Genomic DNA, 17,988 nt, shown 5'->3' with positions numbered 1-17,988 from the left:
ACCGTTGTCATCATTGAATTTTTCTTTCTGCCACATAATTTACATTCTTAACTTTCCATTTCTGTTCTTAAAGTGTGAGGCTCTTAAAAACCTGAGATGCCTCCTCCATTTTATTGTCATCTGGCAAAAAGAAAATTTCAGTAGCCACGTAGAAGAGGGAGAGGGTTCTAATCTCTCATCAACATTCTGGCAAGTCTGATAATTTGAAATACAGTGTTCCCTCCATATCACCTCAAAGATGGTCTCCCCCCCACCCCAAACTTCCATTTAGAAGGTTTCAGCAACTGCACACTTGGAGGTAAACATTTGAAAGAAAACCAACAAAAACCCTCTGCTCTTTGCCTTTGTCTTTTTATGAAGCCGTTTCTCTTATTGCCTTGCCCATCTCCTTTAATGAATGAGTAGATGTTAGTTTTGAACATTGCATTCTTTGTCTATGGTGGTTTTGTAATTTTTAGTAAACACTTTTTTTAAATCTGGAGAAAACAGAGGATACATTGGAATGTAAGCTTATGTGTTCAGAATAAACAACTCTTTTTTTAAAAAAGTTTATTTACTTATTAGAGAGAGGGGTGGGGGGAGGGACAGAGAGGATGAGAGAGAGTCCCAAGCAGCTCTGCACTGTCAGCACAGAGCCCAGCGTGGGGCTTGAACTCACAAACTGTGAGATCATGACCTGAGCCGATATCAAGAGTCAGATGCTTAACTGACTGAGCCACCCAAGCATCCCCAGAATAAACAACTCTTATATGTGCCTGCATGGTCAGAGTTTTTTTTTAAAGGTTTGTTTGTTTGTTTGTTTATTTATGACTATAAATTCACAAGAGGGTATAAAATAGTAGAGAGATCTTGCATACCATCTTCACTGAGTTTCCTCCAGTGGTTACATTTTACATAATGATAGTAAAGTATGGAAACTAAGAAATTGACATTGGTACAATGTATGTGTTTGCCATTTTACCACATGCATCATTTCCTGTAACTACCAGTGCAGTCAAGAGGCAAAACTATTCCTCACCACAAAGATCTCCCTTCTGCTACCTCTTTAAGCAGAGTTAGTGTTAAGATTAGAATTTTAATTTTGGTGAATGCCACAACATAAGCCACAGGTATAAAATCATATATACTGTTTTGATACAGTATATCAAAATAAAGGTACATTATACATTTTCTCATTGGGTAAAGCCTAAGGTCTCATTTTAAATTATGTATATTGACTGCCTTGTCAGTATTTCCTGCATGGGTCTGTTGTGTCTAAAGAACCAGTGTTTGTTAACTTTAACAAAGCACCATAAAGAAGTTTGTGAATTTTTCTTTGACTTCTGATTCCCAGAACTCAAAGTTAGTTATCGTACCTCATATTTTTATCAAAGACATTTTTCTTTCCTGCTATGAAATGAATGTTTTGAGATGTTCTGCAACCACTTATTTTCACATAGTTTACATATTAAAGAATACCAGTGGGTGATCTGTGAGATAAAAGTTTTTTGGCAACAGATTTTTTTTCCTTTTGTGGGTATTTTCTTAATAATGGCATATACTTACATAATGGAGAATGTGAAGCAATTATTTTTTTTTTCGTTATTATAGTTGACCCCAAATGCCAGTAAGATTTTAGGAATCTATGGTTTATAAATTAAACTCTGGCAGCATTTAAAACTACCGTGCAGAAAAGAAAGGAGCTGTTCTAGGAGGAGCTCCTCATTTGAGTTAATGACCTAGGCTTCTGTCATCTCATCCTGCTGTGATGTTACATTTGAAGGGAAAGTATGTGAGCAGTGTTAAAAAAATAAACAGGGATATTAAAACTTTTGAGAGTTTATTTGAGTAAACATCAACTCGACGTGGTTAGGAGCATTCTACTGACAAAAGCTAGGGGCAGGGTTTTTGTAGAGAAGACACTGAAGCAAAGCAGGGAATTTGGCTGTAGCCTAAGTGCTCGCATTATCTGGGAAAGCCTAGTTGGCTGTTTGTGCCTGATTGTTCCTGATAATTTTGAGGCATTTCTAGGAAATGACTGGCTGAGATTTCAGTTTGCTTAAGTCACCTACCAAGGTGTTAGAACCACCTCAGTCTAATGGCCTCCTTGTTTGGTTACTTTTATAGCAGTATGTGTTGGAGTTTCAGGTCCTTCTGGGCAGAGGCCATTTGGAAGTGTGTTGGAGAGAGAGTGATCTGGGAGGTGGGAGCTTCAGATTCTAATCCTGTCATTAGTTTTGTGTACGTGTGACTATAGATTTTCTCTTTGTCACTTTCCTGGAGTAACTTCCCTGTCACCCTTGGGACAAAGGTAAATTAGATCCTGTGCGTAGGAAGCAAACAGAATTGAGCAAACATGGGGTTATGTAATACGAAGTATTGTTATTATTAGCCTTCTTTTGTAAATAGTTGAAATGAATTATGATAGTAGGGGCTCAATACATTCTAGGTTAGTGATTGTTCCTGTATTATCTCTGAATATGCTGTTCATCATAAAGTACCATATGTGGACCAGTAGAAGTTGATGCCACTAAGATGCAGGTAAGGAATGGAAAGTAAGGTGAGAGGGAAAATTAGTTTTTAAACTTTTTTTTTTAACGTTTGTTTATTATCGAGAGACAGAGAGACACAGAGCGTGAGCAGAGGAGGGGCAGAGAGAGGGGGAGACACAGAATCCGAAGCCGGCTCCAGGCCCTGAGCCGTCAGCACAGAGCCCGACGTGGGGCTCGAACTCACAAACTGCGAGATCATGACCTGAGCCGAAGTTGGTCTCTCAACCAACTGAGCCACCCAGGCGTCCCCAAAATTAGTTTTTAATAGAGACAGAGGTGCTTATGTTTCCGGGAGCAGTTCTGATGGCATTCGGAGCAGAGGAGAGCACATTGCAGGGTGTCAGGAATGCAGGTGGAGAAAAAGAAGTAGGGACAGTAGGTTTAGGCAGCATTTGGTGGAGGAAAAAACGAATCATCTGGAAGAGGCAGTGGGGTCCCATGATCACTCCCCACTGACCGGACGACAGGTGTCAGCCTTCCTGTTAGGAACGTTTGGTAGCTCAAGCAGATCTTCAGGTATTTGTCACAGAGAGAATCTAACTTGACGTGGAGGTTAGTATTGGAAAAATGTCTGGAACGGTTCGGCCCAACACGAGAGCTGCCAGCCAGCCATACACACGTGGCTGTTGAGCACCTGCAGTGTTACTCGGAACTGGGATGGAAGCAAATGCAAGATATAAACCAGAATTTGAAGAATTTTGTACCTCAAAGTGATCTCATTACCAATTTTTATATTGATTCCATGTGGAAATGGGAGTATTTTAGATATATTGGGATATGGCATTAAAATTGATCTCTCTTGTTTCTCTTACCTTTTTATTATTTTATTAAAAAAATTTTTTTTAACGTTTATTTATTTTTGAGACAGAGAGAGAGCATGAATGGGAGGGGCAGAGAGAGAGGGAGACACAGAATCTGAAACAGGCTCCAGGCTCTGAGCTGTCAGCACAGAGCCCGACGCGGGGCTCGAACTCACGGACCGCGAGATCATGACCTGAGCCGAAGTCGGCCGCTTAACCGACTGAGCCACCCAGGCACCCCTCTCTTAACCTTTTTAAATGTGGCTATTAGAAAATACTAAAAATCTTACACATGCATGTGTAGCTTACGTTTGTGTGTTGTGTCTCCCTTGTCTTGGATAGCACTGGTCTAGAATGGTGGAAGAGGAGGGCCAGAGTGCTACGAGGGGGATCAAAATATCTGGAGGGTCAGAAAGCGCGTGGCCCTTTTACCTTGGCCGTGAGGATGGAGTAGGTGTTCTGGTGATGCTCGTCAGCAGGGGGTCCTTCTCTCATAATCGTCTTTCAATTTATTCTGCTTGGGAGTTATGCCCTGGCGGCACTTGACTTGGAGACAGGGATAAACTTGTGCTCCTTTGAAAAGGGTGTGGTGTGGGTATCAGCTGTGTTACACACACTTCTAGGAAGTGACAAATTTGTGTTTTTTTTTTTTAATTTTTTTTTTCAACGTTTATTTATTTTTGGGACAGAGAGAGACAGAGCATGAACGGGGGAGGGGCAGAAAGAGAGGGAGACACAGAATCGGAAACAGGCTCCAGGCTCTGAGCCATCAGCCCAGAGCCTGACGCGGGGCTCGAACTCACGGACCGTGAGATCGTGACCTGGCTGAAGTCGGACGCTTAACCGACTGCGCCACCCAGGCGCCCCTGTTTGTTTTTTGTTTTTAACCACATGGAACTATTATGAGTTGAACATTATTTAAAATAAATGAACCCATGACAGGGGCTCGCATTTTTATTGTTTTTGTAATGGATTTGTTATATCGAATTCTGACCTGGATGTCAGTAGGAGTACTTGGGATCTTGCCCTCAGTAGTGTTCTTGCCCTCTATCTGATCTTGCCCTCAGATTTTGACTTGATTCCTAAGAAGTGGTATGTGTGTGCCCCTAAATTACTTTATACCTGTAGACGTTAAAGGTGAGTGTGAATAGCTTTTTCAGTTTTACTGACATTTGAAAGGAATTTTATTTTATTTTTTAAATAATAGAACTGTCAGTAGGAAGTTCACATTTCTTTTAGCAGCAGGATGCATTAAGTGGAGAAGACCTGGTTTTATGGAAGCAGATGAAGCACAGAGGAAATCCTTTCCATTTCCTTTGCCTGTACCTTGGAGAGCAGCGTGTGAGGAAGGATGGGGATCGTGCCACGTGCCTCTGTTTGGGAGGCCACTTGTTTGTTCTGAAATCTTGGGTGCCTTGCCCCATTTCCTAGGTGGCCACTTAGATGTAGGGAGCACCCTTTGCACAGATTTCTCAGCGTAAAGGGGTTTGCAGGGGACATCAGAGAACCAGCTGCCCCGGATTTTTTTTTTTTTTTTTTAGTAGGCTTCACGCCCAGCGTGGAGCCCAGCACAGGGCTTGAACTCACAAGGCTGAGATCAAGACCTTGGCTGAGATCCAGGGTACGACGCTTAACTGACTGAGCCACGCAGGCGACCCTTCCCGAGTTTTTAATGCTTTTTTTCCGTGTAGTAAAAGGGAAAAGGTGAAGGATCCTGTGTTCGAAGTGTTCTGTGAGACAACCCCTCAGATCGTCTTATGGCTCTGGGGGAGAGTGCACGTAACTTAATCCCCCCACTCCTAAAAGGTTTCCTAGTTTTTCAGTTATTTCTAGTGAATTTATGGTGTCCCTAGCTGTTTTACTGTGAAGAACTCTGGAGGTAGTGCTGATTAGTTCAGAAGGTGCATAAACCAAACAGAATTCTTGCCTGGGAATGTGGAGATGGCACTGAGAGAGTGAGCTTAGCCTCCTTGTGAGTAACTGGTGTGTCACATGTAAATTTTTTCTCATATTATCTAGTCAAAGGAATGAGAAAGTGGTAGTTGGAGAGAAAGATGAAGCACAGAGTAGAGATAAGACCAGGACAAACAGCTCAAGGTGTTCAAGTCTTTCGAACTGAGGCCGGGCTGCGTTTTAGCCTTAGATTCCATGAGAAACCTCAGATCCTTGTAAGAAATTATCTTTCATTTGCTCGGTGAGTTTGAAATGGAATTCTGTTACCTAAAATGAGGAGTCCTAACTCCATGACTTCCACAGGATCCAGTGAATATCTGTCAGAACATCACATCGTAATATTTTGTTTGTCTAGTCAAAATAGACTTTAAGCTCCATGAGGACAGAGGCTGTATTTTGTTTGTCTTAAGATCTCCATCACCTAACCTGGCACTTGGCACAGTAGGTGTTCAGGAAATGTTTGTTGAATGAATGAATGAATGAATGAATGGATGGATGGATGAGTGAAGGCATGAATTTAGGAGCATCTCATTATGCACCCTTTGGACTGTGAATTTCTTTTTAAAAGTTTTTGAGTGAATAATATATTCATATTGTTGAAACATCAAAATCTGTTAAAAGATATATGGGGAAAAGTCTCTCTCCCATCATTGTCCAATATCCACCCAAATCAGGACCGTCTTCCTTTCCTTTCCCATCCCACGTAAGCACTGCTATAGCTTTCTTCTAGTGTACCTTTTCAGAGTTCCTTTATGCACGTAGAAGCAAATACAAATACAGACACTTGTATATATGTGTGTATGTGTGTATATATGTGTGTATATATATGTGTATATATGTGTGTATGTGTGTATATATGTGTGTATATATGTGTGTATGTGTGTATATATGTGTGTATATATATGTGTCTATACACACACATTCCCCCCTTTCAATGCAAGTGGTAACATGTATCACATACCGTGCTTGGCAGCTTTGCTTTTGACTTGATACAGCTCCGAGTTTCTTTCCTGAATAAGCGCACAGAGAGCGCCTTCATCCTTGTACCCGTCATCCTTGTACCTGCCGTTTTGTGTGTGTCCAAGTATGTCTGTAAGATAAATAATTAGAAGAGGAATGGCTGGATCCAGGTTTATGTGTGTTTATAATTTTGTCTGTAAAATGCTCTCCATGCAGTTCATTCTAGTTTATTAACCCAGCAGCAGTACATAACGGTGGTTGTTTCTCCACACTGTTGCCAACAGTGTGTTAACATATTCGAAGATTTCTGTCAAGCTCCACTTTGCAGAGTGGCCTGGTAGCTCCTCTTGGACTAACCCTTCCACAAGTAGCAGCTGTCAGCTCTGGGCAGACCATAAAGCCATGTGCCTCAAGGTGCTGGGTAGTGATTGAAAGCAGTCAGATACCGGATGGGGGTTGATACTTGGAAGAGGCAAAGGCAGAGCTAACAGGACAAAATCAAAACATCGAACATACATGAATGTGGAGTCCCGGAAGGAGAGGAGAGGAGAAAAAGAGGGAGCAGGGAAATATTTGATGAAATAATGCCTACGTATATCCAAGTATGGCAAAAGACATACATTTACAGATTCAAGAATCTCAACAAACCCTAACTAACCAAGACAAATGCAAGTCAGAATATTGAAAACCACACATAAAGGGAAAATCTTAAGTGGTCACAGAAAACTGACACTTTATTTGTAGGTGAGTAGTTAACTTGAGTCAACGCTGACTTTTCATCAAAAACAGCGGAGGTGAGAACACAGTGCAGCGACATCTATGAAGTGCTGATGGATTTCTGCCAAGCTGTTTGGTAAAAAATGATAATTTGTATTCCTTTTGTTATGAATAAGGGTATGCATTTTTTCATGTTTCAGACTGTATTTCTTTTCTGTATATTCTTTGCTTGTTTTTCTTGGGGTTTTCATCTTTTTTCTTCATTAAGGTCATTAGCTTTTTGTGGTAGAGTCACAAAGACATTTTCCTCTGTCAGTTGTCTTTTGACTTCGCTGATGGTGGTTATTTGCCATCCACGAAATCTTTCTATTCAGGCTGTCAAGCTTATTTGTCTTTTCCCTTTTGGCTTCTGAATTTGGAGTCGGATTTGAAAGGCATTCCCTACTGCAAGGTTATAAAGATACTCATCAGTGTTTTCCTCCTTAAGGTTTCAGCTTTTACACTGAAATTCTTAATCTACTTGGGCTTTATCCTCATATATGATATGAGATGTGGATCTAACTTTATTCCTAGATGATGATGCAGTTGTCCCACATCACCACATAACACTAAATGTATTTGGCTTATTTCTGGACTTATTTTCTGTTTGATTTAGCTACAGTATTACCCTGCTGTAATTACTGTGTTCTCACTCTCCAGTGTAGTTAGCCCTTCTGCTTTGCTTCTTTGAAGTTTTCCTAGCTGGTATTAATTGCTTATTTTTCTGTGGGGTCTAAGGACCTGGCTTTCTAAGAGTTCCCTCAGAGTAATGAGCCCCAAAGTGTAGACAGAGTTTTCACAGGTTGTAATTTATAAAAGCATTATTTTGATGAGTTTCTGAGTCGCTCCCTAGATGATAAGCTGTAAGAGGGCAGGGGCCATGTCTCTTTTCCTCATTATATTTGCAGTACCTAATATAGGGCCTGACACATTTTAGGCTCTTAACCCATAGTGATGAATGGGGAATGAATCTTGAGCTCTGACTCTTTATTGCTCTCTCAAAGGCTGTAGGCAAGTTTCTTGACTGTTTTAGGCCTAAATTTTCTCATTTCTAAAATAGGAACAAGTGAATTATATCTATAGAACAGGGTTTTGGGATAATTAAATAATATAGCTTAGAAAACATTTGGTAAAGAATGAGATGTTATGAAATCCTCGTTAGACTGGCTTTGGCTTTCCTTTTCACGTGCAATGAGTAATTACGCATTTGCCAAGGAATAGTCTCCAGACTTAGGCTCTTGGTTGTCAGAGTCCATTTGAAGAATCACCATCAGACTGTCATCCTGTTAAAGTTGTAGTCCTTCTCCTCCTCTTCCTCTTCTTCCTCCCTCTCCTCTTCCTCCTCCTCCTCCTTCTTTTTTGATGTTTATTTATTTTGAGAGACAGAGAACACAAGCAGGGGAGGAGCAGAGAGAGGGGGAGAGAGAATTTCAAGAAGGATCTGTCCATCAGCGCAGTGCCCGATTCAGGGCTCAATCTCATGACCCATGAGATCATGACCTGAGCTGAAATCAAGAGTTGGGCGCCCAACTGACTGAGCCATCCGGGTGCTCCAAAGTCATAGTCATTCTTGAGTGTTTCTTAGCTTTTAGCTGTCTAAGTGATAGAAGCAGTCAATTTCAGATGACAGCTTGTTTGTTGACAAAGGAACAACCTCTAAGAAAGGAAGTCAAATTTCCCTTTACATAGCAACTTGGGTTTGGAGCCCATTCTGCACAAGATGTCTGCCTGTCACTACCTGTCACACGACATAGCCGCTATTACCAGAAGAAAAGTTAGATTTAATAAATTGCCAAAACTCAGAGTCTTATTAGTTTAAGTTACTTGCCAGTGTACTACAACTTGAAAAAAAAGGAAGGATGCACATATTTATTGCTAAGCTGGGGAAATTGCCATGAAGGCAGTTGGCAGAACGGCTGACATTTTCACAGTCGGAGGTCAGATAATTTTCTACATCTATCCAAGAGAAGGTTTGACCAAGGACTGACAAAAAAATCAAATTATTCTGTTCACTTGGCTGCATCTAAATGTCTCATTTTCAGCTTACAGGAAAGATTGCTATGGAAGCAATCTTTGACGTGACAACAGCGTGACCATAAATTGCTTGAATAACTGTTGGAACTTCGAATATAAAAACACAGAAAAAGTCATCTGAGGTAGAACTCAGAAAGGATTTTTCACTTATGGTTTACTCCTTATATAATTTATGGTTCAAATTTCATATCAAGGTATGTTTTAAATCAGCATTTACTTAGTTACACAGAAAGAGATGACGTCCAGGTTACAAGGAAAATCAGTGGCAGAACTGAAAGCTGAATTCTTGAGTTGTAGTTTCCAGCACTTCCAACACTGTGAGAAACAAGTGGTAAGTTTTCTTTATTCTCTCAATGGCAAAATAAAGACTGTACGGTCAGCTTGAAAGTTGGAGATCAAAAAACACTTTCTGCGGTTTCCAGAGAACCAGATTTCCTTTCACAGTCTCAAGTTTCTCGTGTTACGAGTTTAGTTGTGCAAATCAGCCCATTGCTGATAAACACAAACTCCTCTTAGTCCTCGGATCCACATGCCTTTTATTATTAATTTAGTCGTGTAAATCAGTCTTTTGCCAATAAACATAAATTTATATTAGCTCTAGGATCAACATTTTGAGAGGGGATAAAGTAGGGATTGTCTGAGCGTTTTAAAAGGAATGTTGGTCTAAAATAGCTGGTAGAATAAAAATATATTGTACAAACTAAAATAGGGCAAAAGAGCTAAAATGCAGTGGATGGACTAAAATAACTAGCAGTTCACATGAGTCCAAGTGCTAAATACGTAATTATATTTCCCATTACCTTATATGTACAAGACTTGTTTTAATTTTTAAATCGTACATTTTATTCCTTTCATTGTTTTTTTTCCCCTAAATATAGATGAGCCATTGGGTGTAACAATGTGAACATTTTGAGATCGCCATTTTAACTTGGCTATCGCCATTTTAACAATGGCTATTTATTGATTGGTTTGCTTCTCTAAACTGAAAATGAAGATGAATTGAGTTTGATTTATTATTGCCTATCCAGCCACCTCCCTTCCCCGACCTCTTCTAATCCCTTAGTACTTCTAAAAAACCTCTCTCTCTCAACATCCCCAGAAATGACTTACCCGATGTTCCACATAGATGAAGTAGTCACTTTAGTGTTCACTAATTTTATGAGCGATTGTTGCACGTCCTACTGGGGTTAGGAAAAGAGAGTTTCTGCATGAGCTTTGATCAGTATTAGTACTTGTTTGCTCCAGTAACATTGTCCTTCTTGTTCTTTCTTGAACATCTAGGGCCGCATCACCCCTTTTTATACTTCCTGTTTCCCTTGCCTGGGATGTTTTTCCCCCACATCCCACATGATTTTCTTCCTCACCTCTTTCACGGCTCTGCTCAGTTGTTACCTTGTCAGATTCTTCTATAAAGAAGCTCTACTTAACCGTCTGAGAGTTTTGAGCAAAGGGGGATCGTGATCTGACTAATGTGTTAAAAGCGTTGCTGTGTGTATGGCGATGGAAGCAGACTGCTGGCAAACAAGGGCTGAGGCAGTTGGGGGTGATTGCAACCGTCTAGGCTAGAGGTAGCTGTGGCTCAGATCACGTGGTTGTGTGGTGGCGAGAAGGGGTTGGGGCTGAGGATCTCTTTTGAAGGTAGAATCAGCAGGATTTGCTGCCACCTTGGATGTAGGACAAGCGAGAAAGAGAGGAGTCAAGATCTTGAGGTTTTTTGGCCTGAGGGATTGAAAGAATGGAATTGCCATTTACTAAAATGAAGAATAAATATCAAAGGAAGGAAACCAAGGGTTTGGTTTTACTCACGATCGTTGGATACATGAAACAAATTAGGAAAAGGTCTGGGCAGAGATAGAAAATTTGGGGATCATCAGCATATAAAAGGTATTGAAAATCTTGAGCCTGGATGAGATCACCAAGGAAGTGTCAAGGAAGGAGAGAGATCTTGATCTGAGCTGTGGTGGTGTGCACCAGAGTTCAGAGGCCAGGAGACCGTAGGGGAGGCCAGTGAAGTAAAGAAGAACCAAGAGAGTGAGATCCTGGAAACAAAGGGAAGAATGTAAGGAGTAATAATCAGCTATGTCAAAATGCCACAGAGAGAACAAGTAATAAAATGAGGACAGAGAGATGACCATTGGGTTTGGCAGTGGGGAGGTCATTGGTGACCTTGATGGGCTGTGGGGGTTGGCTGGTGGGGAGGAAGTGCTGACAGGAGAGGGTTCCAGAGAGCATAGTAAAAGAAGAAATGTGTACGTTGAGTATAGACCAGTTCTTTACAGGAGATTGTTTTGTGAAGTTCAACAGAGAAATGAGATGGGACCTGAAGTGAGGTATGAAGTTAAGAAAGATTTTTTTTTTTTTTCAGAGAGAGGGCGCAAGTGAGCAGGGGGCAGAGAGAGGGAGAGAGAGAGAATCCCATGAGGGGCAGAGAGAGAGAGAGAGGGAGAGAGAGAAGCGGGGCTCACCAGAAGCAGGGCTTGGGCTCATCCAGTGCGGGTCCCAAACTCACGAGCTGCGAGACCATGACCGCGAGATCATGATGTTAGCTGAAGTCAGCCGAACTGACTGAGCCACCCAGGCACCCCCGGAAAGACTTTTTAAATGACGTTTGCATGCTGGTGGGAGTGAGTGGATAAAGAGGGGAGAATTGCTTATATAGGAGAAAGAATGGGGATAGTGGTTGGGGATTTGTCTTCTTTGATGAATGTCCCTTACCCTGTGGCACTCTACCAGCACCAAAGGAAGACTTTTCATTCTTCCCATACCCCCAAATTCCCACTGGGCCAGGTACCCCTCTAATAAGCTCTCGTAGAAATCTGTAGTGTTACACGTTATCCCTATACTCACCTCTTTCAATGTAGGAGCCCCTGTGCTTAGGTCCAAAGAATCCCACTGACCAGGTGGTATTAATTGTAGAGTCCTCCAGTTGCTTAACAAAACACCAAGACCATACCTTTCTGGTCATCTTGGACTCTGATAAAATGTAAGAGTTTTTTTTTTTTTTTTTTTAATTTTTTTAACGTTTATTTATTTTTGAGACAGAGACAGAGCATGAATGGGGGAGGGGCAGAGAGAGAGAGGGAGACACAGAATCGGAAGCAGGTTCCAGGCTCTGAGCCGTCAGCCCAGAGCCTGATGCGGGGCTCGAACTCACGGACCGCGAGATCGTGACCTGAGCTGAAGTCGGACGCTTAACCGACTGAGCCACCCAGGCGCCCCAAAATGTAAGAGTTTTAATAGGCTCTTTCACAAACCTTTTCCTTCCACCTACTGTGATGCAAGCTGTTTGTAGATCCTTAGGTGACTCTTAACTATTCTTTCAAGTAGCCTGCGTGTATTGGCATTGGGTACCGAGGATAGCTGCTCAGCACCAATGATTTTCCTTGTTTCTCACCGCTGACATTTCTGGCGGCACAGTGGCTGCTGTGAGTCTATCTCGCTTGCCTCAGCTTTGAGTCTGTCCATTCAGTTCTCTCATTTCTGCTTTTTGTGTCATGGGGTTAGGCTTGTGGCAATGAGGAAGTGCTCTGTCCTTAGCTGGAGGTTGATGTAAATTTAAAGATGTTATAAGCGGCAAAACAACAACTCCCATGTAGATGGTCGTTATCACTTTTATCTTTTGAGCTCAAGGTTTATATTTCTGTTTGCATTTTCAAGGTTTTAGGTCAGAGTTTAAAAATTGCACCCAGTTGCTAGGGTCATTATAGAAAGGTGTGGTGACTGATGTGCAGTCTTCTGTAAGAGCTGTGCATGTGTGCTTGTGTGCCTTCATTCACTGATCCATAAAAAAATATTTGTAAATGCTTGCTATGTCTAAAGATGTGTTTTAGTAACCTGAGGTGCTTTTTTTTTTTTTTAAGGGGGAAGGCAGTGGAGACATTGGGAGCTGTTTAGTGTTCACAAAATATAAAAAGGATAGAGACCCACTCTTTAGAGTAGTTCTAGATCATCCCTGGAGTTCTTTGTTCAAACAAGTTGTTATAGTGAAACCCAGTATGTCAAAATCCCAAGCTGAACTGCAGACATGTAGTGAGAGAGGTTGAAAGACCCAGGATACCACCAGCTCAGCACCCTTCCTTGTGGCCTTTGCAGACAGGTTCCTTGGAACCCCGAGGTGTCTGTTAGCCCAACTGGAAAGACCCTTCTCCATACTGTGACAAAGTGTTTTTAAAAAAATGTGATGCCTTAGACTTTCCCATCGTAAACAAAACAAAACAAAACAAAACAAAACAAACAAACAAAAAACCCCAAAAAGAAAAAAAAACAACTTTGATTTCCCATCATCACAAAGTGAGAGGAAAACTTTTTTCTTTTACATGAATTTTTTTTCTTTAAAGAAAAGTAAAAGCTATTTTTAGGCTTGCCTAAATGTTTTAATTCTATAAACCTCTGTACATCTTTCCTATGGAAAGAGAATTGAGAGAATTACTGAAAAGTTATTAGTTGATGATGGATGCTAATAGACTGTCCAGGAGATTAGAATCTTATTTGGGGTACCTACTGATAGATTGCTTTATATTATAAGGGTAGAAGTTTGACCTATGTATGTATTTCCAGACATACTGTAAGGCATGGTGATACATGTCAGTCATCTGTGAGTTATAAATCTTAGCGAATTGGTCTGAATGCTTTAGTAAAAAGAAATGAATCAAAGGGACAGGTCTGTCTTTATTGCTTGGATTAAAAAAAATCATATATTCATGTATTTTTTTTTACACTTAAAAAAACCAAAAAGGTAATGCTACCTTATAATTGTATTGCCCATTAAAAATGCAGATTTAAAAAATTCTGATTGTGCTTTTAGTAGCTAATAATTTAATAATTCTTTTTGATCTTTCCCTACTTTTCCAACCTTCTTTTCTTGCTTGATGTTAGGAAACCCAAACTGAAAATGCCTCCAGTTTGAACAGGTTGAACTTGTGGCCTTGGTGATAATTGTTACTTTACAATCAATTTTTTATTTTAATCTTATTATTATACCTTTTGTCCTACAGACTGGTGAATTTTCAGCTCGTTTCCTCTTGAAGTTGCCAGTGGATTTCAGCAATATTCCCACCTACCTTCTCAAGGTAAAAATATACGATATCAGTGTGAGAATATAAATGAGCTTTTAAAGTCATTATTTGACTCTGAATATTTGTATGATTGGCTTGCCCGCATTTTGTTCAGATGATGAATTTATTAAAAATATTTACTATACAAAGATTACTGAGTTTGTTATCAAAAAGCTAAAATAGTAGCCCTAAAAGTAATTTCAAAATGAATTTTCCTTACAAAATAAAATCCATAATAAGTAAACTAAATTTGGGGAAAACAATCACTGTTAGTAATCTTATTGGGAGGAGAGACTCTCATGGAAGTTGTCTAAAAGGTATTCTTTGGGTAGGATTGCATATTAATTATTGTGTGCTAAAGGGCATCTCATTTTTCTTATTTATGTCAGTAGTTCATCTTAGGCACCTTCATTGTTGGGCTGTCCAGAATTGATTTAGACCAGTGTATATGGCATTCTTTTTTTTTTTTTTTAATGTTTTTATTTATTTTTGAGAGACAGAGAGACAGCACAAGTCGGGGAGGGGCAGACAGAGGGAGACACAGAATCCGAAGCAGGCTCCAGGCTCTGAGCTGTCAGCACAGAGCCCAGTGTGGGGCTAGAATGCGTGAACTGTGAGAACATGACCCGAGCCTAAGTCAGATGCTTAACTGACTGAGCCACCCAGGTGCCCCTATATGGCGTTCTTTAAAATGTGTTGCAGGCAAGGTGTGGCTGGGGGAGAGTCACTTTGGGCTGGGGTCTGCAGATGCTTTGCACATAAGAGGCAGAATCCCAGTGACTAGGCTGTGGTTAGCATGAAAGAAACCAAATGGACCAGGGAGCAGGTTTGAACAGAAAGTGGTAACACAAGGCCTAGGTTCATCACAAATGAGGATCTGGGTTGGGATTTAAGATATAGCTAGCTGCCCTCAGCCCTGTATTTCAACGTATAGTTGTATAGCTTTAGTCTAATGGAAGAGAAATGTCTGCCTTCCTAATTTGATGTTGTGCAGAGAGTTAATGGTATTTACAATCATTTAGAGAGAAAGAAACCTTGTACAAGTTTCCTGGTATATTGTAGCCATAAATAATACTAGATACTAATCTTGATTGGAAGTATGGTTTGGTGGAATATAAGCTATAGACCATAGAAAAGATTACAGAACACTTTTTATTTTTTATTTTTGAGAGAGAGACAGAGTATGAGCAGGGGGTGGGGGCAGGGTGGGCAGGCAGGAGAGAGGGAGACACAGAATCCAAAGCAAGTTCCAGGCTCTGAGCTGTCAGCACATAGCCCTAGACGGGACACTAACTCATGAACTGTGAGATTGTGACCTGAGCTGAAGTCAGATGCTTAACCGACTGAGCCACCCAGGTGCCCCAAGGGAACGCTTTTTTTTTTTTTTTTTTTTTTTTTTTATTTTTTTTTTTTATTTTTTTTTTTTTTTTTAAATTTTTTTTTTTAACGTTTATTTATTTTTGAGACAGAGAGAGACAGAGCATGAGCGGGGGAGGGGCAGAGAGAGAGGGAGACACAGAATCTGAAACAGGCTCCAGGCTCTGAGCAGTCAGCACAGAGCCTGACGCGGGGCTCGAACTCACGGACCGAGAGATCGTGACCCGGGCCGAAGTCGGACGCTTAACCGACTGAGCCACCCAGGCGCCCCAAGGGAACGCTTTTTAAAATACATTCTACTTGGGGCGCCTGGATGGCTCAGTCAGTTGAGCGTCTGACTTGGGCTCAGGTCACGATTTCATGATTCACGAGTTTCAGCCCTGCATAGGGCTCTGTGCTGACAGCTCAGAGCCTGGAACCAGCTTTGGATTCTGTGTCTCCCTCTCTGTCTGCCTCCACCCCCCTGCTTGTACTCTGTCTCTCTCTCTTTCAAAAATAAATGAAACATTAAAAAAAATACCTTTCACTCAAGGTGGGGAAATTATTTTCTTTCACCCTAAGTAAAACATGGGAGTTTTGTGCTTCATTAAACTTTCATTTTTATTTAAAAAAAAAATTTTTTTTTCAACGTTTTTTATTTATTTTTGGGACAGAGAGAGACAGAGCATGAACGGGGGAGGGGCAGAGAGAGAGGGAGACACAGAATCGGAAACAGGCTCCAGGCTCCGAGCCATCAGCCCAGAGCCTGACGCGGGGCTCGAACTCACGGACCGCGAGATCGTGACCTGGCTGAAGTCGGACGCTTAACCGACTGCGCCACCCAGGCGCCCCTAAACTTTCATTTTTAATTTCTCATTGACTAGTTTTCCACTCTGTGTCTAAGGGTTATGAAGTCCAAGTAAGAATGGAAGTCAGCAATTTATATCAGTTTCTCCACACTCCTGTTGTGGAAAATATGCATATTATATCTGTGATTACCAAGCATAATTAATTTGGTTTTAGCAATTACTATGCTCTGTTCGAGTAGCAAGCAGTCTCCTTGGAAACTTAGATCACAGACTCATCGACCTGCGTGGATTCCAGTTAAAACTCTATTTCAGCTCATTTAAAGCCAAATTCAATAGTATATGAGAGAATGTTATTTCTATAATCACGTCAATCCATTATTTATAGTGACAGTATCTGTTTTGATTTGTTGGGCCTTATCAGTTGGATGGGTTGTCTTGTTTATTTGAATCTAATGTTGCCCCTGCTCATGTTCTTGAGGGTCAAGGCAAAAAATATATCTTGTATTATAATCTAATTTTTTTCTTTTCAAAATCAAATTTCCATATTTTCTACTCTAAGAGTCCTAACTTTGTATTATTATGTCCTTACTTTCCTTGCCAGTCAGATAGGAAAAAGGTGGAAACTGTTTGGCAAAACCGGAAAGCTTCCCCCCAACCCCCACACCCCCAAGGTACTATGAAATGATGTTTCTACCATCGATGAAATGCCTACATTGCAGCACTGATATCTTTCTGGATCTTAATCCATGCAAAAAGAATAAAGCCACAAGGACAGAAAAAGGAAGGAAAGAAGGAAGGAAGAAAGGAAGGAAGGAAGAAAGGAAGGAAGGAAGGAAAGAAGGAAGGAAGGAAAGCAGGGAAGGAAGGAAAGAAAGAAAGAAAAAACAAAAAGAAAAAACTTTCTTGTATAACACAAAACAACCAGGAAAAAAATACCTGCCTAGCGGAAGTAATCCAGAATGCCCATTGAAGGTTTTAAAATCTAAGTTCCTAAAGTTTTTGTATCATAACCTTGGGACATTTGGCTGTACTACTCTGAAAACTGAGTTTGCATTAGGAACTGATTTACATATTATTAGCATTTAGATGCTCCTAATCTGATTACCAGGCTGCTATCTGATAGTCTCAGTCCCAAAATAAAGTCTTCAGATTCTTGGGATGAGGATACTGTTCAGCATCAATGTAGTTTTGCCTCACCATCCCAAAGAAATGAAAAGTGAAGTAGAATTTTAAATATTGAAATAACATGGAGTTTGATGACATACTGATTTGCTACAGTGAAATTTCTTTGTACCATGATGAAGCCATCATCCACGTAATAAGTTTATATTTCCAAGCATACTTCTTTTATCCATGAAAATAATTTTTTCATGTGAGAATGAAAAATCCATTAAATATTCGATGATATGATTTTACTTAATGTTATACTTTCGGCATATATAGTTCTTACGTGGACTAGAGTGAATTTATTCTGAGAATGAGTCCTGACTTCAGTGTCTAAATTTTATTCTTGGATGAGATAAGTTCAGTGGGTCAGATAAATCACTTACGTAAAAACTCAGGAAAAAAAATACTTCTGTATTAATTAGGATTCTTTATTTGTGGGTGGTGGAAATCCAGCACAAACTACCAGAAATGAAATGGGAGATGTAGTACAAATCCTCTGTTTCTGTAGTCCACATAGCAGGATAATCTACAGATAGACATAGATCAACTTTCCCGTGTCTGTCCCACT

At 40.5% G+C, this 17,988-nt stretch overlaps 1 protein-coding gene across 3 annotated transcripts in view; it reads left to right on the top strand.

Annotated features, from left to right (window-relative positions):
- BABAM2 (BRISC and BRCA1 A complex member 2) overlaps positions 1–17,988 on the top strand; it is a 403,550-nt gene that overhangs the window by 131,485 nt on the left and 254,077 nt on the right. For all 3 annotated transcript variants that reach the window (XM_043604241.1, XM_043604240.1, XM_043604242.1), the window contains exon 6: positions 14,029–14,103. In XM_043604241.1, the coding sequence (XP_043460176.1) occupies positions 14,029–14,103 (75 nt within the window). The remainder of the gene's footprint in view (positions 1–14,028; positions 14,104–17,988) is intronic.

Source organism: Prionailurus bengalensis, chromosome A3 (genome assembly GCF_016509475.1).
Source record: "Prionailurus bengalensis isolate Pbe53 chromosome A3, Fcat_Pben_1.1_paternal_pri, whole genome shotgun sequence".
NCBI classification, from domain to species: domain Eukaryota; kingdom Metazoa; phylum Chordata; class Mammalia; order Carnivora; family Felidae; genus Prionailurus; species Prionailurus bengalensis.
Note: the sequence above shows the minus strand (reverse complement) of the source record. Positions and strands in the feature narration are given on the sequence as shown.